At 49.9% G+C, this 23333-nt stretch overlaps 1 protein-coding gene across 1 annotated transcript in view; it reads left to right on the top strand.

The window, feature by feature from the left end:
* The window catches only part of RHPN1 (rhophilin Rho GTPase binding protein 1), an 84557-nt gene that overhangs the window by 31821 nt on the left and 29403 nt on the right, over positions 1-23333 (top strand). The window contains exons 3-7 of the mRNA XM_060243055.1: positions 10114-10242; positions 15314-15389; positions 18512-18589; positions 21031-21155; positions 22641-22807. Coding sequence (XP_060099038.1) covers positions 10114-10242; positions 15314-15389; positions 18512-18589; positions 21031-21155; positions 22641-22807 — 575 coding nt within the window. The remainder of the gene's footprint in view (positions 1-10113; positions 10243-15313; positions 15390-18511; positions 18590-21030; positions 21156-22640; positions 22808-23333) is intronic.

Below are 23333 nucleotides of genomic sequence, written 5' to 3'. Positions count from 1 at the left end.
AAGTATATTTTTATTGTTATTGATTGTCCATTTCTCTTACACTCTTCCTCTCATTCCGCTTAACATGTTTCCCCCCATCCCACCCCCCTTAGTCTATACATCATCTTCCAGCCAGGGACAAAGAACTTGGAGCTTCCAGTGAATGTCTGCTTTCTTTTCTTCTTTTGCCCACTTCAGGTAGATCGACCACGTTTCCTTAATCCTTGTTCTTCTTTCATCCCATGACCCTTCCTGAGTCATTATGGCGGCTATGTCTGACTGAACAAAATCAAAAAGATAATCATGCCAGATTCTTTCCTTCCATTTACTTTTATCCTTCCATCCTACCGCCAATACCGCTTTGCCCGCTGATATCATTACTTTTAATAAGTCTTGATTATTCTTCCCTATTATCCCATTCCCTAGTATACTCCATCTTCATCAATTCAAAGTCTATTCTCGGCTCAACCTCTTATGTTCTTATGTGATGCAGAGTGTTGGACTGGAGGGGCCATTGGCCTGATCCAACATGGCTTCTCTTGTGTTCTTATGTGTGACAGAGTGTTGGACTGGAGGGGCCTTTGGCCTGATCCAACATGGCTTCTCTTCTGTTCTTAGCCCTCTATGAGTCTAGTTCGGCTAGGGTGAACGGCAGACAGGAATTTCAGGCACACAGCAGCACAGACCACTTTTAAGAGGGCGTGCAGGGGAAAGAGCTCTTAACGGTATGGCTGATGTCGTGGCGGTCCTGTATCATTCAAGCGGTTATGAAGACAGTTTGCACCAGTCCCATAGGTGTGGGTCTCTTCTGGGTGACCCGCTCTTGATGGCAAAGGCTTGGAAGGATCTGTTTGCAAGCCAGAACAGCACTGCCCCCGCCTCTTCTCCGCCAGTCTGTTGGCTTTACCTTTGGCAGGTTACTGGGCAGGAAACAAAGCTCTCCAAGTCACGGCTGCGGAGCCAACAAAGGTTTCTCGCTTGACAGACTTCGTCGTGTAACATGACTTATTGCGCAAGGGCAGGTTGAGAGAAAGGAGGCAGGGCACAATACCAAGACAGTGTGCTGACAGATCTCTTAATTCAGGGGAGGTGAACGAAAGGTCCCTCATTGTGCCCATCCTGGGACACTGTGCTGAAGCTTCGGTTTCCCTTTTAGAAGATGGTCGAAGAAGATAATGGTAACTTAGACTGATGGGGGGAGGGCAGGTTTCCTATGGTCCTGATGTTGCAGTTAATCTGGGTGCACTGACTTCAGCTAGTTGTGTATGTTTGGTTTGTTGGTTTGCTTTGAAAAATGGTGGTTTTTGCAAGGATTGCCTCAATGCAGTAGGGTTCCTCAATGCAGTGCCCAGGGCTTCTTTTGAGCAGGAAAGCACAGGAACACATCACGGGGTGTAACCTAAAATGCAAGCCCTCCTACTGTTGCTCCCCCGGCACCAAGAAGACAGCATCACTGCCCTAGACATAAGAGAAGCCATGTTGGATCAGACCAGTGGCCCCTCCAGTCCAACACTCTGTGTCACATAAGAACCTAAGAGAAGCCACGTTGGATCAGGCCAGTGGCCCCTCCAGTACAACACTCTGTCACATAAGAACATAAGAGAAGCCATGTTGGATCAGGCCAGTGGCCCATCCAGTCCAACACTCTGTCACATAAGAACATAAGAGAAGCCATGTTGGATCAGGCCAGTGGCCCCTCCAGTACAACACTCTGTCACATAAGAACATAAGAGAAGCCATGTTGGATCAGGCCAGTGGCCCATCCAGTCCAACACTCTGTGTCACATAAGAACATAAGAGAAGCCATGTTGGATCAGGCCAATGGCCCCTCCAGTCCAACACTCTGTCACATAAGAACATAAGAGAAGCCATGTTGGATCAGGCCAATGACCCCTCCAGTCCAACACTCTGTCACATAAGAACATAAGAGAAGCCATATTGGATCAGGCCAGTGGCCCATCCAGTCCAACACTCTGTGTCACATAAGAACATAAGAGAAGCCATGTTGGATCAGGCCAATGGCCCATCCAGTCCAACACTCTGTGTCACATAAGAACATAAGAGAAGCCATGTTGGATCAGGCCAATGGCCCCTCCAGTCCAACACTCTGTGTCACATAAGAACCTAAGACAAGCCACGTTGGATCAGGCCAATGGCCCATCCAGTCCAACACTCTGTGTCACACATAAGAACATAAGAGAAGCCATGTTGGATCAGGCCAGTGGCCCATCCAGTCCAACACTCTGTGTCACATAAGAACATAAGAGAAGCCATGTTGGATCAGGCCAGTGGCCCATCCAGTCCAACACTCTGTGTCACATAAGAACGTAAGAGAAGCCATGTTGGATCAGGCCAGTGGCCCATCCAGTCCAACACTCTGTGTCACATAAGAACCTAAGAGAAGCCACGTTGGATCAGGCCAATGGCCCCTCCAGTCCAACACTCTGTCACATAAGAACATAAGAAAAGCCATGTTGGATCAGGCCAGTGGCCCATCCAGTCCAGCACTCTGTGTCACATAAGAACATAAGAGAAGCCATGTTGGATCAGGCCAATGGCCCATCCAGTCCAACACTCTGCGTCACATAAGAACATAAGAGAAGCCATGTTGGATCAGGCCAGTGGCCCATCCAGTCCAATACTCTGTGTCACATAAGAGAAGCCATGTTGGATCAGGCCAATGGCCCCTCCAGTCCAACACTCTGTGTCACATAGGAACATAAGAGAAGCCATGTTGGATCAGGCCAGTGGCCCCTCCAGTCCAATACTCTGTGTCACATAAGAACATAAGAGAAGCCATGTTGGATCAGGCCAGTGGCCCATCCAGTCCAGCACTCTGTGTCACATAAGAACATAAGAGAAGCCATGTTGGATCAGGCCAATGGCCGCTCTAGTCCAACACTCTGTGTCACATAAGAACGTAAGCCATGTTGGATCAGGCCAGTGGCCCATCCAGTCCAACACTCTGAGTCACATAAGAGCATAAGGGAAGCCATGTTGGATCAGGCCAATGGCCCATCCAGTCCAACACTCTGTGTCACATAAGAACATAAGAGAAGCCATGTTGGATCAGGCCAGTGGCCCATCCAGTCCAATACTCTGTGTCACATAAGAGAAGCCATGTTGGATCAGGCCAGTGGCCCCTCCAGTCCAACACTCTGTGTCACATAAGAACATAAGAGAAGCCATGTTGGATCAGGCCAGTGGCCCATCCAGTCCAGCACTCTGTGTCACATAAGAACATAAGAGAAGCCATGTTGGATCAGGCCAATGGCCGCTCTAGTCCAACACTCTGTGTCACATAAGAACGTAAGCCATGTTGGATCAGGCCAGTGGCCCATCCAGTCCAACACTCTGAGTCACATAAGAGCATAAGAGAAGCCATGTTGTATCAGGCCAATGGCCCATCCAGTCCAACACTCTGTGTCACATAAGAACATAAGAGAAGCCATGTTGGATCAGGCCAGTGGCCCATCCAGTCCAGTACTCTGTGTCACATAAGAGAAGCCATGTTGGATCAGGCCAGTGGCCCCTCCAGTCCAACACTCTGTGTCACATAGGAACATAAGAGAAGCCATGTTGGATCAGGCCAGTGGCCCCTCCAGTCCAACACTCTGTGTCACATAAGAACATAAGAGAAGCCATGTTGGATCAGGCCAATGGCCGCTCTAGTCCAACACTCTGTGTCACATAAGAACGTAAGCCATGTTGGATCAGGCCAGTGGCCCCTCCAGTCCAACACTCTGAGTCACATAAGAGCATAAGAGAAGCCATGTTGGATCAGGCCAATGGCCCATCCAGTCCAACACTCTGTGTCACACAGTGACCATGTGCCCTCAGGAGGTCCACTAGAGGGGCCAGAAGTCCAGAAGCCCTCCCACTGTTGCCCCCGAAGCACCAAGAAGACAGAGCACCCCTGCCCCAGATAGTATCCTCCATCTATACCTTATGGCTAATTGCCACTGGTGGACCTCTGTTCCTTATAAGAACATAAGGGAAGCCATGTTGGATCAGGCCAGTGGCCCATGCAGTTGCACACTCTGTGTCACACAGTGGCCAATGCCCAGGTGCCCTCAGGAGGTTCACCAGAGGGGCCGTAACTCCAGAAGCCCCCCCTTCACACTGTTGCCCCCTGAGATGCATGTTCTGCTTCTGCAGCTTTGTTTCTGTAATGAAATTGTCTTGGGTCAACTGGGAAGCGGCTCCTGAAATTGGAGCTCAGCAAGCCAGGGAGTTTCTGTCAGACAAACAGTTCTCTTCTCCCCTGCTGGAGTCAAGAATTAAAAGCTGACACATTATAAGAAAGAAGAGGGAGGGAGAGAGAGGGAGGGAGGGGGGAGAATAATTTGCAACGCTGCTGGAATCTGGAAGCGCACAAGGGAGTTTCCTAGTCATTTTTGCAGAGCGTCTCAAAAGCAAAACACTCGGATGCCGTGTTAATTGGAAAGGCCATCTTGGGTCACAGAGCCTAACCTCCCCTAGGTGGAGAGGAATCCAGAAAGAAGATGAACCTCCTTCCCAAGCACGCTCACAGTTCAGAAGAACATCCACCTTTTGAAGGTTTCAAGTGAACTAAAAAGTATTAACCCATAGCTCGCTTAGTCCTAGTAAAAGACGGAGGGTCAATGTGATGTAGTGGTTAAAGTGTCAAGACTGGTATCCGGAAGACCCAGGTTCGAATCTTTACTCAAACCAGAAGACAGAAAGATCAGTCACTGGCGTAAATATCACAAATATAACTCGTGGGCATTCAATGAAATTGCTGAGCAGTCGGGTTAGAACTGATAAAAAGGAGTCCTTCTTCACCCCAAAGGGTGATCAACGCACGGAATTCACTGCCACAGAGCCCTGTGGCGCAGAGTGGTAAAGCTGCAGTACTGCAGTCGGAGCCCTCTGCTCACGACCTGAGTTCGATCCCCAGCAAAAGCTGGTTCAGGTAGCCGGCTCCAGGTTGACTCAGCCTTCCATCCTTCCGAAGTCGGTCAAATGAGTCCCCAGCTTGCTGGGGGGGGGGGGGGAGTGTAGATGACTGGGGGGGGAAGTGTAGTCTGCTGTGAAAACGTGAAAGCAACGTCACTCCAGAGTCGAAAAACGACTGGTGCTTGCACAGGGGACTACCTTTACCTTTAGGTCAACATTTATAATAGTTTTTTTCATCCACATAGTTTGGGGAATGCATTGTTGACTTTTATAAGTGCATATTTTGTGATATTTATGCTAGCGGTGGTTCTTTGTATTTCTGGTTTGTGTTTTACATACCATTACTCCCTCCAGAGTAGAGAGCCAGTTTGGTGTAGTGGTTAAGCGCACAGACTCTTATTTGGGAGAACCGGGTTTGATTCTCCACTCCTCCACTTGCAGCTGCCGGAATGGCCTTGGGTCAGCCAGAGCTCTCTTATCTGGGAGAACCGGGTTTGATTCCCCACTCCTCCACTTGCAGCTGCTGGAATGGCGTTGGGTCAGCCAGAGCTCTCTTATCTGGGAGAACCGGGTTTGATTCCCCACTCCTCCACCTGCAGCTGCTGGAATGGCCTTGGGTCAGCCAGAGCTCTCATAACTCTCATTCTTGAAAGGCAGCTTCTAGGAGAGCTCTCTCAGCCTCACCCGCCTCACAGGGTGTCTGTTGTGGAGGAAGGAGATAAAGAAGATTGTAAGCTGCTCTGAGACTCTGATTCAGAGAGAAGGGCAGGGTATAAATCTGCCAATCACATGCTCTCAGCCTAACCTACCTGACTGGGTTGTTGTGAACATAAAACAGAAGAGAGGAGAACGATGTAAACTGCTTTGGGTCCCCGTTGGATAGAAAGGTGAGATATAAATAAAGCAAACAAATAAGTATTCTATCAGTAGCTGCCTGGTGTTTTTTTTTTCAAAGAGCAAAGTTTTTATTGAATATAAAACAGGATACAAATTAGAACCTTAAATATAACATAAACCACAATCAAATTGCATAAAGTAAATAATCTGAAACACAGAGCAAAATTAATTTAAATAGTAGTGGCGCAGAGTGGTAAAGCTGCAGTACTGCAGTTGGAGCCCTCTGCTCATGACCTGAGTTCAATCCCAGCGAAAGCTGGTTCAGGTAGCCAACTCGAGATTGACTCAGCCTTCCATCCTTCTGAGGTCAGTCAAATGAGTACCCAGTTTGCTGGGGGGGAAGTGTAGATGACTGGGGAAGGCAATGGCAAACCACCCTGTGAAAAGTCTGCCATGAAAACGTGAAAGCAACATCACCCCAAAGTTGAAAACAACTGGTGCTTGCACAGGGGACCTTTCCTTTTGAAGAGTCCCGTGCAGCAGAGTGGTAAAACTGCAGTACTGTGGTCTGAACTCTCTGCTCACGACCTGAATTCGATCCCAGCGAAGCTGGTTCAGGTAGCTGGCTCCAGGTTAATTCAGCCTTCCATTCTTCCGAGGTCAGTCATATGAGTCCCCAGCTTGCTGGGGGGAAATTATAAAAGACTGGGGAAGGCAATGGCAAACCACCCCGTAAAAAGTCTGCCGTGAAAGCGACGTCACCCCAGAGTTGAAACCGACTGGTGCTTGCACAAGGGACTATCTTTTAATCAGAAATATAACATTTTTAATAGATAGGATTATTTGGAATAACCTCGTTTTCAGTAAGGTAATTAATAATGGGATACCAAATTGCAGTCAGTTTAGCTTCTTGATGGCTGCCTGTTAATCCAGAAGGAGTCCCTCCTCCTTCCTCTTGTCAGTTTTGCTTCCTGTGGCCCTTCCGTCGCCTGCAGAAGCGAGCCATCCGCTTGGGCAAACCCACTGTCCGGGGTAGCCACCCTTATCTGTTCAAACAAAGCTGTCGAAACAAAAACAAGCCAAAGCAAACCAGAGCTGACAAGAGAACCAACAATCCAGGCTGCCCATCCGGAAGCTGATCAGCCATTATCACTTCCAGACTGTATTTGTGACTCCGTTCCTGCGTCCTCTGACTGGTTTGGTTTGTGCCGTTATTGCAGAGTGAACTGGGGCTGGAGAAGCGTGTGATTCTCTGCCAAGCCTCAGGGAATGGGCCGTGGCTCAGTGGCAGAGCGTCTGCTTGGCAGGCAGAAGGTCCCAGGTTCAATCCCTGCCATCTCCAGTTAAAAAGGACCAGGTAGGAAGTGACGGGAAAGACCCCAGCCTGAGACCCTGGAGAGCGGCTGCCGGTCTGAGTGGGCAAGACTGACCTTGATGGGACTGAGGGTCTGATTCAGTAGAAGGCAGCTACATGTAAGAGATTCAGGGGATGGGTCGTGGCTCAGTGACAGAGCATCTGCTTTGCATGCAGAAGGTCCCAGGTTCAATCCCCGGCATCTCCAGTTGAAAGAACTAGGTAGGAAGTGACGGGAAAGACCTCAGCCTGAGACCCTGGAGAGCGGCTGCCGGTCTGAGTAGATCTGACGGACCTTGATGGACTGATGGTCTGATTCAGTATAAGGCAAGGGGCAGGGGCTGTGGCTCAGTGGCGGAGCCTCTGCTTGGTATGCCAAAGGTCCCAGGTCAATTCCCAGCATCTCCAACTAAAAAGGACCAGGCAGGCAGTAGGTAATACGAGAGAACTTTTTCTGGAGAGTAGACAATACCAACCTTGACAGACTGACGATCTGCTTCTAGAGAAGACAGCTTCGTGTATGTTGAGGCCTGCAGACTCTAGCATCTGTGGGGCTGGAGAGGCAGGTGAGCCCCATGGACAAAGGACCTATACAGAGAATCCTCCCACCTCTTAACAGGGTTCCCTGACTGAGAACGTGCAAACGGCCCTCAGGACTTTACAGCAGCTCGTGCCACAGGATTGGCTGTCTAAGGTTGTTTGATTCTTGAGATGTGTCTTAATGGCTGCAGAAGCAGCCTCCTGTTTGCAGTTTCCTGAAGCTCTCTCCTCCTGCCAGTGGCCTCTAGTGGCATAGAGAGGGGGAACAGGTTCCCGCCCCACAGGATTCCCAGGGGTAGTGAAGAGAGGCTGTCAACACCTGTAGGATAGACCTGTGTTAATTTGGTGAGGTATTGCAGACATAATCTAGCAGCCCCATGGCGCAGAGTGCTAAAGCAGCAGTACTGCAGTACTGTGATCTGAACTCTCTGCTCACGACCTGAGTTCGATCCCGGCGGAAGCTGGTTCAGGTAGGCGGCCCAAGGCTGACTCAGCCTTCCATCCTTCCGAGATCGGTCAAATGAGTCCCCAGCTTGTTGGGACGGAAGTGTAAAAGACCGGGGAAGGCAATGGCAAACCACCCCGTAAAAAGTCTGCCGTGAAAACATGAAAGCAACGTCACCCCAGAGTCGGAAACGACTGGTGCTTGCACAGGGGACCTTTCCGTTTTTCCTGCAGACATAGTAGGTTAGAGCAGGGATTGAATTCTAGCACCAATCCTCCAAGAGCTTACAGGGCTCTTTTTTGTAAGCTCTTGGAAGATTGGCTACACCAGGGGGTGTGGCCTAATATGCAAAGGAGCTCCTGCTAGAATTCTACCCCTGGTTAGAGAGCGGCCTCAAATGACTGTTTCCAGCTTTGGAGTTTCTTTCCGAATCAAGTCTGTTCCTTGTCAGCATAACTTACCTCAGAAGTCCTCAGAGTAGCACCCGATGAGAACTTCCCTAGTGCCTGCCAAATATTTTGAGAAAGTGGCCAGGCCTTGTATGGCATTGGCCACTGGAGATTTGGTGGCATATGCAGATTTTTAAAAATGTTGCTTCAGCAGCAACCGGCACCACAGCACAAGGCTCTTCACAGCGTGACTGGATGCAAGCTGCGGCTGCCATTTTGAGGCTGAGTTCGCCTCCTGCGGCAGCCATTTTGAGGCTGGGTTCGCCTCCTGCAGCAGCCATTTTGAGGCTGGGTTCGCCTCCTGCGGCTGCCATTTTGAGGCTGGGTTCGCCTCCTTTGGCTGCCATTTTGAGGTTGGGTTCGCCTCTGGCTGCCATTTTGAGGCTGGGTTCGCCTCCTGCGGCTGCCATTTTGAGGCTGCACCTACCACTCTGTGTCAGAATTCCAAAGGTACCTACAGATTCGAAAAGGGTGGCGAGTTGACCCGTAGCCTTCTTCACGGACGATAATTTATTTTAAAACAATGGTAAGCCTCTTTGAACACGTTCTTGACACAACTGCGTTTAAAAAAAATTCTTCAGTTTTATTTATTTATTTTTACTTACGTGACTTGATCGTCCATCTTCCTCACTAGGACTCAAGGGGGATGATACAAAGTGAGTCAGTACAATCAACAGGACAGACCGGGGTGTCAAACCTGTGGCCTGAGGGCGGAATCAGGCCCCCAGAGGGCTCCTACCAGGCCCGCGAACAAATGGCTATCGTCTGCTTCCTTCTCCCTCTCTCTCGCTTCCTTCTGCATCACAGCTTGCTTTGCAAGGCTTCCTCAATCGCACAGGAGCCACAGAGCAAAACCTCTGTTTTCTCCTTTGGTTGTGACTCCTCCCTTGAAGAGGAAGGGGTGGAGGTAGAACTTGTTTTGTCAGGCTCTCAATCGCACAGCAGAGCTACTGAGTCAAGCCTTTCTTCCTTCTATTGGCTGAGGCTCCTCCCCCTCGTCCCCTTGGGGAGGAAGGCAAAACCCAGAGCTTCCTTTGCTCACTTTTCTGGATCACATGCGAGAAATACAAAGAAAGCGTCTTTAGAACCAACAAGTGCTAACGTTTTAAGCATTTTTTTAAAAAATCTTTACTTGTGTTTGTCTGTGTCCTTTATAAAGCTTATATCTCTTCTACCTAATTTTAAAATAGGTACACACATGGTCTTACTTATGGCTGATACGGCCTTCATAACAAATTAGTTCAACACTCCAGGGACAGACCATCCAGTAAATGGGGCGATAGGATTTGGTTTGTAGAACCAAGTAGAAATCTGAAAAAAAGAACTGAAACAAAGCATAAGTGTTAACACAACGCATTAAAAGGTTCAAAATTTCACAGTGGGGTCCCACTCGCAGGAAACTACACGCAGCAGTGCAGACCACAGCTCCCAATAATTTCTCCAAGCAGCTTCGTGACGCCTTTTGCGCAAAACATATATTTGTTCAAACGAAAATGACTTCGCACAGTTGGCTTTGAGCTCCTCGCAGTAAGGTGGAGGTGCAAATTTGACAAGTAAGATTTTCCCCTCCCCTTCCATTCTGATTTCAGGGCTACCAGTAACAACAAGGTCAAGGAAACGGTCGCTTTGGAGCTCAGTTATGTCAATTCGAACCTGCAGCTGCTGAAGGAAGAGTTGGAGGAGCTGAACAGCTGTATGGGGGCTTACCAGAACGACAGGTAAGGGATGTTGGGGGTGGTTTGATGAGGAGAGGAAGGTAATTAGGGTGGGGTTGGGGAGTCTTCATGTCTCCACCCTTTTTCGGATATAGCTAGAATGTGAGTCTATCTGCCAGTTTGGTGTCGTGGTTAAGTGTGCGGACTCTTATCTGGGAGAACTGCGTTTGATTCCCTACTCCTCCACTTGCACCTGCTGGAATGGCCTCGGGTCAGCCACAGTTCTCGCAGAGTTGTCCTTCTATTTGCATTCCTTCCGTCCTGTCTTGTAGCTCTCAACCATCTGACATTCATGCCATGCGGCTCTCAAACATCTGAACATATATGAACATATGAAGCTGCCTTATACTGAATCAGACCTTTGGTCCATCAAAGTCAGTATTGTCTTCTCAGACTGGCAGCGGCACTCCAGGGTCTCAAGCTGAGGTTTTTCACACCTATTTGCCTGGACCCTTTTTTGGAGATGCCAGAGATTGAACCTGGGACCTTCTGCTTCCCAAGCAGATGCTCTACCACTGAGCCACCGTCCCTCCCCTGACATCTGACATTTATTCTGTGTGGCTCTTACGTTAAGCAAGTTTGGCCACCCCTGGTCTGGCTGATGTTGCTGGGTCCAGTTTGTTGTAGGCCAGGGGTGGCCAACGGTAGCTCTCCAGATGTTTTTTGCCTACAACTCCCATCAGCCCCAGCCAGCAGGGCCAATGGCTGGGGCTGATGGGAGTTGTAGGCAAAAAACATCTGGAGAGCTACCGTTGGCCACCCCTGTTGTAGGCCATTCCAGCAGCTGCAAGTGGAGGAGTGGAGAATCAAACCCGGTTCTCCCAGATAAGAGAGCTCTGGCTGACCCAAGGCCATTCCAGCAGGTGCAAGTGGAGGAGTGGGGAATCAAACCTGGTTCTCCCAGATAAGAGAGCTATGGCTGACCCAAGGCCATTCCAGCAGCTGCAAGTGGAGGAGGGGGGAATCAAACCCGGTTCTCCCAGATAAGAGAGCTACGGCTGACCCAAGGCCATTCCAGCAGCTGCAAGCGGAGGAGTGGGGAATCAAACCTGGTTCTCCCAGATAAGAGAGCTCTGGCTGACCCCAGGCCATTCCAGCAGCTGCAAGCGGAGGAGTGGGGAATCAAACCCGGTTCTCCCAGATAAGAGAGCTCTGGCTGACCCCAGGCCATTCCAGCAGCTGCAAGCGGAGGAGTGGGGAATCAAACCCGGTTCTCCCAGATAAGAGAGCTCTGGCTGACCCAAGGCCATTCCAGCAGGTGCAAGTGGAGGAGTGGGGAATCAAACCTGGTTCTCCCAGATAAGAGAGCTATGGCTGACCCAAGGCCATTCCAGCAGCTGCAAGTGGAGGAGGGGGGAATCAAACCCGGTTCTCCCAGATAAGAGAGCTACGGCTGACCCAAGGCCATTCCAGCAGCTGCAAGCGGAGGAGTGGGGAATCAAACCTGGTTCTCCCAGATAAGAGAGCTCTGGCTGACCCCAGGCCATTCCAGCAGCTGCAAGCGGAGGAGTGGGGAATCAAACCCGGTTCTCCCAGATAAGAGAGCTCTGGCTGACCCCAGGCCATTCCAGCAGCTGCAAGCGGAGGAGTGGGGAATCAAACCCGGTTCTCCCAGATAAGAGAGCTCTGGCTGACCCAAGGCCATTCCAGCAGCTGCAAGTGGAGGAGGGGGGAATCAAACCCGGTTCTCCCAGATAAGAGAGCTACGGCTGACCCAAGGCCATTCTAGCAGCTGCAAGTGGAGGAGTGGGGAATCAAACCCGGTTCTCCCAGATAAGAGAGCTACGGCTGACCCAAGGCCATTCCAGCAGCTGCAAGCGGAGGAGTGGGGAATCAAACCCGGTTCTCCCAGATAAGAGAGCTCTGGCTGACCCAAGGCCATTCCAGCAGCTGCAAGCGGAGGAGTGGGGAATCAAACCCGGTTCTCCCAGATAAGAGAGCTCTGGCTGACCCAAGACCATTCCAGCAGCTGCAAGTGGAGGAGCGGGGAATCAAACCCGGTTCTCCCAGATAAGAGAGCTCTGGCTGACTCAAGGCCATTCTAGCAGCTGCAAGTGGAGGAGTGGGGAATCAAACCCGGTTCTCCCAGATAAGAGAGCTACGGCTGACCCAAGGCCATTCCAGCAGGTGCAAGTGGAGGAGTGGGGAATCAAACCCGGTTCTCCCAGATAAGAGAGCTCTGGATGACCCAAGGCCATTCCAGCAGCTGCAAGTGGAGGAGTGGGGAATTAAACCCGGTTCTCCCAGATAAGAGAGCTCTGGATGACCCAAGGCCATTCCAGCAGCTGCAAGTGGAGGAGTGGGGAATCAAACCCGGTTCTCCCAGATAAGAGAGCTACGGCTGACCCAAGGCCATTCCAGCAGCTGCAAGCGGAGGAGTGGGGAATCAAACCCGGTTCTCCCAGATAAGAGAGCTCTGGCTGACCCAAGGCCATTCCAGCAGCTGCAAGTGGAGGAGCGGGGAATCAAACCCGGTTCTCCCAGATAAGAGAGCTCTGGCTGACTCAAGGCCATTCTAGCAGCTGCAAGTGGAGGAGTTGGGAATCAAACCCGGTTCTCCCAGATAAGAGAGCTACGGCTGACCCAAGGCCATTCCAGCAGCTGCAAGTGGAGGAGTGGGGAATCAAACCCGGTTCTCCCAGATAAGAGAGCTCTGGATGACCCAAGGCCATTCCAGCAGCTGCAAGTGGAGGAGTGGGGAATTAAACCCGGTTCTCCCAGATAAGAGAGCTCTGGATGACCCAAGGCCATTCCAGCAGCTGCAAGTGGAGGAGTGGGGAATCAAACCCGGTTCTCCCAGATAAGAGAGCTACGGCTGACCCAAGGCCATTCCAGCAGCTGCAAGTGGAGGAGTGGGGAATTAAACCCGGTTCTCCCAGATAAGAGAGCTCTGGCTGACCCAAGGCCATTCCAGCAGCTGCAAGTGGAGGAGGGGGGAATCAAACCCGGTTCTCCCAGATAAGAGAGCTCTGGCTGACCCCAGGCCATTCCAGCAGCTGCAAGCGGAGGAGTGGGGAATCAAACCCGGTTCTCCCAGATAAGAGAGCTCTGGCTGACCCAAGGCCATTCCAGCAGGTGCAAGTGGAGGAGTGGGGAATCAAACCCGGTTCTCCCAGATAAGAGAGCTACGGCTGACCCAAGACCATTCCAGCAGCTGCAAGTGGAGGAGTGGGGAATCAAACCCGGTTCTCCCAGATAAGAGAGCTCTGGCTGCCCCAAGGCCATTCCAGCAGCTGCAAGTGGAGGAGTGGGGAATCAAACCCGGGTTCTCCCAGATCTGCGTACTTAACCACTACACCAAACTGCCTCTCATGTTGTGTGCATGCTACTGGGGACTCTTTACTATTTTGGAGCAGCAAACTAACATGACTAACTCTTCTGGATCTACTCTCAGCCTTTGGGGTTTCAGCACAGGGAGGACTCTGACGCTTCTAAATAAATAAGCCTTCATTGGCTTCTGTCGTATTTGGGACGGGCTTGATTATCTTCTATTGTGATTATCACCAGTCCTTTGCCTAAGCTGTTTACTTACTTCCCAGCAAGTAAAGGCAGGAACAGGATTTGCTATTTAAATAAAATGCAGCCATCCCCCCCCTCCCCCCTTCCCTTATTTCTCACACACACACGGCCCATTCTAAATCGCTAACCTGACCTCTTCGATTTAATAAAAGGCTCACGCTGCATAATCTGATGAGAGTATTGTGTAAGAGACTTGAATCGTACACCTTGCTCCTTCCGACCGTCTCTTGTTGCCAGGCAGACAATGAGGAATCAAACAATGGGCATTGGGAGAGACTTGTGTGCCGCTTCTTTCTTGGAAGGGTGGTTTGGAATGGCACGCCTTTCTCAGCAACACTGTGCAGATCCGAGGGAGGGGCTTGCCACGCCAAGCCAGCTGGTGGCTTGGAGAATGCATTTAAAGTTAAAATTGCTTTCTTTCTACTTCTCCATCCCTCCCCCATCTATCTTCCTTCCTTCCTTCCTTCCTTCCTTCCTTCCTGTCCTTCCTTCCTTCCTTCCTTCCTTCCTTCCTTCCTTCCTTCCTTCCTTCCTTCCTTCCCTTCCTTCCTTCCTTCCTTCCTTCCTTCCTTCCTTCCTTCCTTCCTTCCTTCCTTCCTTCCTTCCTTCCTTCCTGTTTGAGAGAAGCCAGTTTGGTGTGAGAGTCAGTTTGGTGTAGTGGTTAACTGTGCGGACTGTTATCTGGGAGACCTGGGTTTGATTCCCCACTCCTGCACTTGCAGCTGCTGGAATGGCCTTGGGTCAGCCAAAGCTCTCGCAGGGATTGTCCTTGAAAGGGCAGCTGCTGTGAGAGCCCTCTCAGCCCAACCCACCTCACAGGATGTCTGTTGTGGGGGAGAAGACATGAGAGATTGTGAGCCGCTCTGAGACTCTGAGATTCAGAGTGGAGGGCATGATATAAATTCAATTCTTTCTTTCCTTCCTTCCTTCCTTCCTTCCTTCCTTCCTTCCTTCCTTCCTTCCTTCCTTCCTTCCTTCCTTCCTTCCTTCCTTCCTGTTTGAGAGCGCCAGTTTGCTGTAGTGGTTACGTGTGCAGACTCTTATCTGGGAGAACCGGGTTTGATTCCCCACTCCTCCGCTTGCAGCTGCTGAAATGGCCTTGGGTCAGCCATAGCCCTGGCAGAGGTTGTCCTTGAAAGGGCAGCTGCTGTGAGAGCCCTCTCCAGCCCCACCCACCTCACAGGGTGTCTGTTGTGGGGGAGGAAGGTCAAGGAGATTGTGAGCCGCTCTGAGACTCTTTGGAGTGGAGGGTGGGATATAAACCCAATATCTTCTTCTTCTTCTTCCTTCCCGAGGTCAGTCAAATGAGTACCAAGCTTGCTAGGGGGAGGGGGAAGTGTAGCTGACTGGGGAAGGCAACGGCAAACCACCCCGTAAAAAGTCTGCCGTGAAAACGTTGTGAAAGCCACGTCACCCTAGAGTCGAAATGACTGCTTCTTGCTCAGGGACTACCTTTACTTTACCTATATATATATAAATGAAGATTCCGAAGAAGGAGGCCAGGAAACAGCAGGTTGGCTTTCAAGTTGTCCCCCATTCATGTTTTTCCCCCCAGTGACTCCATTAGCGTTCCGATGATCCCACTGGGGCTGAAGGAGACCAAGGAGCTGGACCTTGCGGGACCCTTGCAGGTAAAAGAACTTTCTGCTGATGGGGCACCCACCCTTCTTGGGGGAAGCTGATATAAGGTGCGGTGGGAGAGTCGTATGAGGCATAGCAGAGCTTCTTGCCACGCAGCGAAAACGGAGATTCCTACATTAGGGGTTATTAGCAAAGTGACTGAGGATCAAAAGGCCTGTGTTGTAATGTCCCGATATATACCTAGCCAGTTTAGTGTAGTGGTTAAGTGCGCGGACTCTTATCTGGGAGAACCGGGTTTGATTCCCCACTCCTCCACTTGCAGCTGCTGGAACGGCCTTGGGTCAGCTGTAGCTCTCGTAGGGGTTGTCCTTGAAAGGGCAGTTGCTGTTAGAGCCCTCCCAGCCCCACCCGCCTCACAGGGTGTCTGTTGTGGGGGAGGAAGGTAAAGGAGATTGTGAGCTGCTCTGAGATTTGGAGTGGAGGGCAGGATATTAATCCAATTTCTTCTTCTTCTTCTGGAGAACCAGTTTGGTGTAATGGTTAAGTGCGCTGACTCTTATCTGAGAGAACCGGGTTTGATTCTCCACTCCTTCACTTGCCAGCTGCTGGAATGACCTTAGGTCAGCCATAGCTCTCACAGGAATTGTCCTTGAAAGGGCACTTGCTGTGAGAGCCCTCTCAGCCCCACCCACCTCACAGGCTGTCTGTTGTGGGGGAAGAAGGGAAAGAAGATTGTGAGTCTCTCTGAGACTCTTCGGAGTGGAGGGCAGGATATAAATCCAATATCTTCATCTACCTCACAGGGTGTCTGTTGTGGGGGGGGGAAGGAGATTGTGAGCCGCTCTGAGACTCTTCGGAGTGGAGGGCGGGATATAAATCCAATATCTTCATCTACCTCACAGGGTCTGTTGTGGGGGGAGGAAGGTAAAGTAGATTGTGAGCTTCTCTGAGACTCTGAGATTTGGAGTGGAGGGTGGGATATAAATCCAATTTCTTCTTCTTCTGTGGTGTGGCCTCATTTGGAATACTGTGTGCAGTTCTGGTCACCTAATCTCCAAAAGCAGAGCTGGAAAAAAATACAGAGAAGGGAAAACCAAGATTGTGAGGGGGGCTGGAGCATCTCCCCGTGGAGGAACTGCCTGAAGGGTCTGGGAGTGTTTCATTTAGAAAAGAGATGACTATGTGGCGGAGGGGACATGGGAGAGGTGTGTCAAATTCTGTGTGGGGTTGACAAAGTGAACTTTCCCTCTCTCTCCCCCAAATTCTAGAACTGGAGGGCATTCAGGGAAGTGACGGGCAGTAGGTTCTAGAGGGATAAAAGGAAATATTACTTTACGTGGAGAGGGATTCAAATGTGGAATTGGCAGCCGGAGGATGCCGTGATGGCCGCAGGCATAGACAGCTTTAAAAGGGGGTTAGACAGACTCATGGATATGTCTGTAAGTGGCTGCTAGCCATGGTGACTCAGGTGGAATCTCCGTATTAGAGGCACTAATCCCAGAGCCAGGAGACGATATCAGGGGAAGGACCCAGCCTCCAGGCCTTCTTGTGGGCCCTCCAGAGGAACTGGTTGGCTGTTGTTGCGAGCAGCTTCAGGGCACCAAGGTTTGGTCTTTCTCTTCTGCTTTTGGCTAGTTTCTAGATTACACATATAAAAGTCAAGGCAGACTTTTTACGGGGTGGTTGGCCATTGCCTTCCCCAGTCATCTACACTTTCCCCCCCAGCAAGCTGGGTACTCATTTTACCGACCTCGGAAGGATGGAAGGCTGAGTCAACCTTAAGCCGTCTACCTGAACCCAGCTTCCGCCGGGATCGAACTCGGGCCGTGAGCGGAGAGTTTGGACTGCAGTACTGCAGCTTTACCACTCTGCGCCACGAGGCTCCTTAGATTTCACGTATAGACACCTACAATTCTTTGCTAACCCTTTGACTTGCCATGAAATCCAGTGGGTTAGATCCCGCATGGTATGCTAGTGGAACAGAGTTGGAACAAGTCCTTCCCTTATACAAGAGGCACAGAGAGTCTCTGGTGTGAACCGATGGAGCACAAAACCAGGCAGGTTGAACTAGACAGATCCACTCTGCCCACAGCGGCACTTTCTTCCAGTGCAAGGGATTTTCTTCAGATGTAAGAGGCTCAGAGGAACGCGCTACTGCTAGGGAAACAGACCTCTGGGTTCATCGGTGCCAAATGTTGAGCTGGAAATTCTTTTGATTTAATTTCAACCGATGGGTTGAAATTAAAAGAGTTTCCAGCTCAACATCAGGAAGAACTTCCTGACCGTTAGAGCCGTTCCTCAGTGAAACAGGCTTCCTCGGGAGGTGGTGGGCTCTCCTTCCTTGGAGGTTTCTCAACAGAGGCTAAATGGCAATCTGACAGCAATGACGATCCTGTGAATTTAGGGGGAGGTGTTTGTGAGTTTCCTGCATTGTGCAGGGGGTTGGACTAGATGACCCTGGTGGTCCCTTCCAACTCTAGGATTCTATGAAATTGGGCTCTCTTTTCTTGGTTAATAAACAGAGGCTAGATGGCCATCTGACAGCAATGAAGATCCTGTGACTTTAGGGGGAGGTGCTTGTGAGTTTCCTGCATTGTGCAGGGGGTTGGACTAGATGACCCTGGAGGTCCCTTCCAACTCTAGGATTCTATGATCTTTTTGTGTACCTTGAATCTCACCACTCCATCATCCAATTTCATAGGAAACATTTCTGCAGCCCCTGCACCCCACCTTCCTTAGCCACGAGATCTCGTTCTTGTGTTAGGAAGAACTTCCTGACCGTTAGAGCGGTTCCTCAGTGGAACAGGCTTCCTCGGGAGGTGGTGGGCTCTCCTTCCTTGGAGGTTTTTAAACAGAGGCTGGATGGTCATCTGACAGCAAGGAGGATCCTGTGAATTTAGGGGGAGGTGTTTGTGAGTTTCCTGCATTGTGCAGGGGGTTAGACTAGATGACTCTGGAGGTCCCTTCCAAGTCTAGGATTCTGCGATTCAAAGAATTGCTGTGGCAAATTGTTGCTGCTAGCGATTGCTATGAGCTAAGGGGCTTGTGCTCTTCAAAAAAAATCAAATCTATCTTATCCTGTAGAAAAATGGGGGCGGGATGACAGATTTGAGTGAAAACCCTAACTTCCTCTGTCTTCTCTTCCCCCTCCCCTTCACTTCTGCCTTCCTAGGATTTGATTCGGGACCACTACGGCGAGGACGGGGCCTTATACGAGGCTGAGATCAAAGAGTTTGTGGAATTGCGGCAAGTAAGTAAACCTGGTCCTCCCCCCACCAACCCTTAGGAGGAAATGGTTATGTTCAGAATTCTGATGGAACAAGCTAGCACAGGGGTGTCAAACATGCGGCCCAGGGGCCAAATCAGGCCCCCAGAGGGCTCCTGTCAGGCTCACTACCATCTGCTTCCTTCTCCCTCTCTTGCTTCCTTCTGCATCACAGCTTGCTGTGCCAGGCTTTCCCAGATGCACAGCAGAGCTGCTGTGCCAAGCCTCTCTTCTTTCTGTTGGCTGAGGCTCAACAAGCCAGTGAGGTGGATTAGGCTGACTGTGTGTGTTTGTCTGTGTCCTTTAAAAAGTTTATATCTCCCCTACCCGGCACTACATTTTATGATACACATGGCAAAGCCTGAGAAGGTCAAGATCTGATCTGACCCTCATAACAAAGGAGTTTGACACCCCTGCATGTTTCCTTCCCATCCCGCCCCCCAATATGTGCATTTGTATCTGCGCATCCCATGATGACATCTCATACACATGCTGCCTATCATTATTTTAATGCAGGGCTTTTCTTGAGCAGGAATGCACAGGGACACAGTTCCGCCTGGCTTGGCTTCAGGGGGTGTGGCCTAATATGCCGATGAGCTCCTGCTGGCCCTTTTCTACAAAAAGCCCTGTGTGAAACTATGGTGGCATCCGGGGTGTGTGGCCTAATAAGCGAATGAGCTCCTGGCCCTTTTTTACAAAAAGCCCTGTGTGAAACTATGGTGGCATCCGGGGTGTGTGGCCTAATATGTAAATGAGTTCCTGCTGGCCTTTTTCTACAAAAAGCACTGTGTGAAACCATGGTGGCATCCGGGGTGTGTGGCCTAATATGTAAATGAGTTCCTGCTGGCCCTTTTCTACAAAAAGCACTGTGTGAAACCATGGTGGCATCGGGGTGTGTGGCCTAATATGTAAATGAGTTCCTGCTGGCCCTTTTCTACAAAAAGCCCTGTGTGAAACTATGGTGGCATCCGGGGTGTGTGGCCTAATAGGTAAATGAGTTCCTGCTGGCCTTTTTCTACAAAAAGCAGTGTGAAACCATGGTGGCATCAGGGGTGTGGCCTAATAAGCAAATGAGCTCCTGGCCCTTTTCTACAAAAAGCCCTGTGTGAAACCATGGTGGCATCCGGGGTGTGTGGCCTAATATGTAAATGAGTTCATGCTGGCCTTTTTCTACAAAAAGCACTGTGTGAAACCATGGTGGCATCCAGGGTGTGTGGCCTAATATGTAAATGAGTTCCTGCTGGCCCTTTTCTACAAAAAGCCCTGTGTGAAACTATGGTGGCATCCGGTGTGTGTGGCCTAATATGTAAATGAGTTCCTGCTGGCCCTTTTCTACAAAAAGCCCTGTGTGAAACTATGGTGGCATCCGGGGTGTGTGGCCTAATAGGTAAATGAGTTCCTGCTGGCCCTTTTCTACAAAAAGCCCTGTGTGAAACCATGGTGGCATCCGGGGTGTGTGGCCTAATATGTAAATGAGTTCATGCTGGCCTTTTTCTACAAAAAGCACTGTGTGAAACCATGGTGGCATCCAGGGTGTGTGGCCTAATATGTAAATGAGTTCCTGCTGGCCCTTTTCTACAAAAAGCCCTGTGTGAAACTATGGTGGCATCCGGGGTGTGTGGCCTAATATGTAAATGAGTTCCTGCTGGCCCTTTTCTACAAAAAGCCCTGTGTGAAACTATGGTGGCATCCGGGGTGTGTGGCCTAATATGTAAATGAGTTCATGCTGGCCTTTTTCTACAAAAAGCACTGTGTGAAACTATGGTGGCATCCGGGGTGTGTGGCCTAATATGTAAATGAGTTCATGCTGGCCTTTTTCTACAAAAAGCACTGTGTGAAACTATGGTGGCATCCGGGGTGTGTGGCCTAATATGTAAATGAGTTCCTGCTGGCCATTTTCTACAAAAAGCCCTGTGTGAAACTATGGCGGCATCCGGGGTGTGTGGCCTAATATGTAAATGAGTTCCTGCTGGCCTTTTTCTACAAAAAGCCCTGTGTGAAATTATGGTGGCATCCGGGGTGTGTGGCCTAATAGGTAAATGAGTTCCTGCTGGCTTTTTTCTACAAAAAGCAGTGTGAAACCATGGTGGCATCAGGGGTGTGGCCTAATAAGCAAATGAGCTCCTGGCCCTTTTCTACAAAAAGCCCTGTGTGAAACCATGGTGGCATCCGGGGTGTGTGGCCTAATAGGTAAATGAGTTCCTGCTGGACTTCTTCTACCAAAAAAATCCCTGAAAGTAATCTTGATTATTTATACATTTATTTAAAACATTTATCAGCCGTCTTTCTGCCTTGCAGACATTATGGCAGCCGACGATTTTAACTAAAACAACAATTGTGAAAAATGCATCAGGAGCCTTTTGACTGTGACTCTATCCACATCTGTGCCTGAATGGTATCTCTCTCGTCTTTCTCTACCCAAACAGGCCATGCGAACCCCCAGCCGAAATGAAGCCGGCCTGGAACTTCTCAGGGAATACTACAGTCAACTTTACTTTCTCGACAACCGTTTCTTCCCTCCCAATAAGAACTTGGGGGTCTTCTTTCACTGGTTAGTAGGCTGCCTTGTTCTCGCTTTGGGAGCGAGGGTTTGTTCTAAATTTTATTAAAATATTGTTCTATGTACACCATCCAAAGACATTTGAATACAGTTTGACCTCTCATAGTGAGTCAAGCGAGTGTTTTTATTTTGGGGGATGGGAACAAATTGTGCCCAGGCTTCCAAAGTCAGCTCTGCCAACAGTTTGGGTTATGTAAGAGACATTGTGTTTGGTCAGGTCAGTGGCCAGTCTAGTCCAACATTCAGTGTTATACAGTGGCCAAAACCTAGGAGCCATCAGGAGGTCCTCCAGCACAGCTAGAACTCCAGAAGCCCTCCCACTCTTGCCCCCCCTCAAAGAACATAAGAGAAGCCATGTTGGATCAGGCCAATGGCCCATCCAGTCCAACACTCTGTGGCCAATATATATGTGTGTGTGTGTGTATATATACACACACACACATAGATACACACATACACACACACACACATATATATATATATATATATATATATATATATATATATATATATATATATATATATATATATATATATATATATATATATATATACTGTGGCTAATAGCCACTGATGAACCTCTGCTCCATATTTTTATCCAATCCCCTCTTAAAGCTGGCTATGCTTGTAGCCGCCGCCATCTCCTGTGGCAGTGAATTCCACATGTTAATCACCCTTTGGGTGAAGAAGTACTTCCTTTTATCCATTTTAACTTGACTGCTCAGCAATTTCATTGAATGCCCACGAGTTCTTTTATTGTGGGAAAGGGAGAAAAGGACTTCTTTCTCTACTTTCTCCATCTCAGGCATGTAAACCCCTATCATGTCACCCTGCAGTCGACGTTTCTCCAAGCTAAAGAGCCCCAAGCGTTTTAACCTTTCTTCATAAAGAAAGTGTTCCAAAACTTAGTTGCCCTTTTCTGCACTTTTTCCAATGCTATAATATCCTTTTTGAGGTGCAGTGACCAGAATTGTACACAGTATTCCAAATGAGACCGCACCATCGATTTATACAGGGGCATTATGATACTGGCACCAAGAATACAGAGCATCACTGCCCCAGACATAAGAACCTAAGAGAAACCATGTTGGATCAGACCAGTGGCCCCTCCAGTCCAACGCTCTGTGTCACACAGTGGCCAAAAAGACCAGGTGCCATCAGGAGGTCCATCAGTGGGGCCAGGACACTAGAAGCCCTCCCCCTGTTGCCCCCCTCTCAGCACCAAGAATACAGAGCATTACTGCCCCAGACAGAGAGTTCCATCAATATGCTGTGGCTAAGAGCCACTGATGGACCTCTGCTCCAGATGTTGATCCAGTACCCATTTCATTTTTGATAGCTGAGCAAGTTAAATATATGATTTCTCCTGAACAGTCTTTTCCAAGGTGTGTGTGTGGGGTGGGGTGGGGTGGGGCGAAGTGGGAAGGCTTGACTTCCTGTTTGCTGTGTGATGTTCAGCAGACTTCCTCTCGACAGGTATGACTCGCTGACGGGAGTCCCTTCGCACCAGCGTGCCCTGGCCTTTGAGAAGGGGAGCGTCCTCTTCAATATTGGGGCGCTGCACACGCAGATCGGAGCTCGCCAGGATCGTACCACCTTGCAGGGCGTGGACTGCGCCATCGATGCGTTCCAGAAGGCAGCGGGTATGACTGCCGTTCTGGGGGAGGGACAGTATGCAACGTTGGCATCGGTGTATATGTGACCTGCATTTAGTTGCTTTGATTGATTCAGAAGACTCAGCTTCACTGTCTTCCAGATACAGCCAGATACCCCACTGACGTCACTTCCTAAACTCTTCCTGAATGAGAGCCAGTTTGGTGTAGTGGTTAAGTGTGCGGACTCTTATCTGGGAGAACCGGGTTTGATTCCCCACTCCTCCACTTGCACCTGCTGGAATGGCTTTGGGTCAGCCAGAGCTCTCTTATCTGGGAGAACTGGGTTTGGTTCCCCACTCCTCCACTTGCAGCTGCTGGAATGTCCTTGGGTCAGCCATAGCTCTCTTATCTGAGAGAACCGGGCTTGATTCCCCACTCCTCCACTTGCAGCTGCTGGAATGGCCTTGGGTCACCCAGAGCTCTCTTATCTGGGAGAACCGTGTTGGATTCCCCACTCCTCCACTTGCAGCTGCTGGAATGGCCTTGGGTCAGCCAGAGCTCTCTTATCTGGGAG

The sequence above is a fragment of the Heteronotia binoei genome, chromosome 7 (genome assembly GCF_032191835.1).
Source record: "Heteronotia binoei isolate CCM8104 ecotype False Entrance Well chromosome 7, APGP_CSIRO_Hbin_v1, whole genome shotgun sequence".
Classification (NCBI taxonomy): domain Eukaryota; kingdom Metazoa; phylum Chordata; class Lepidosauria; order Squamata; family Gekkonidae; genus Heteronotia; species Heteronotia binoei.
Note: the sequence above shows the minus strand (reverse complement) of the source record. Positions and strands in the feature narration are given on the sequence as shown.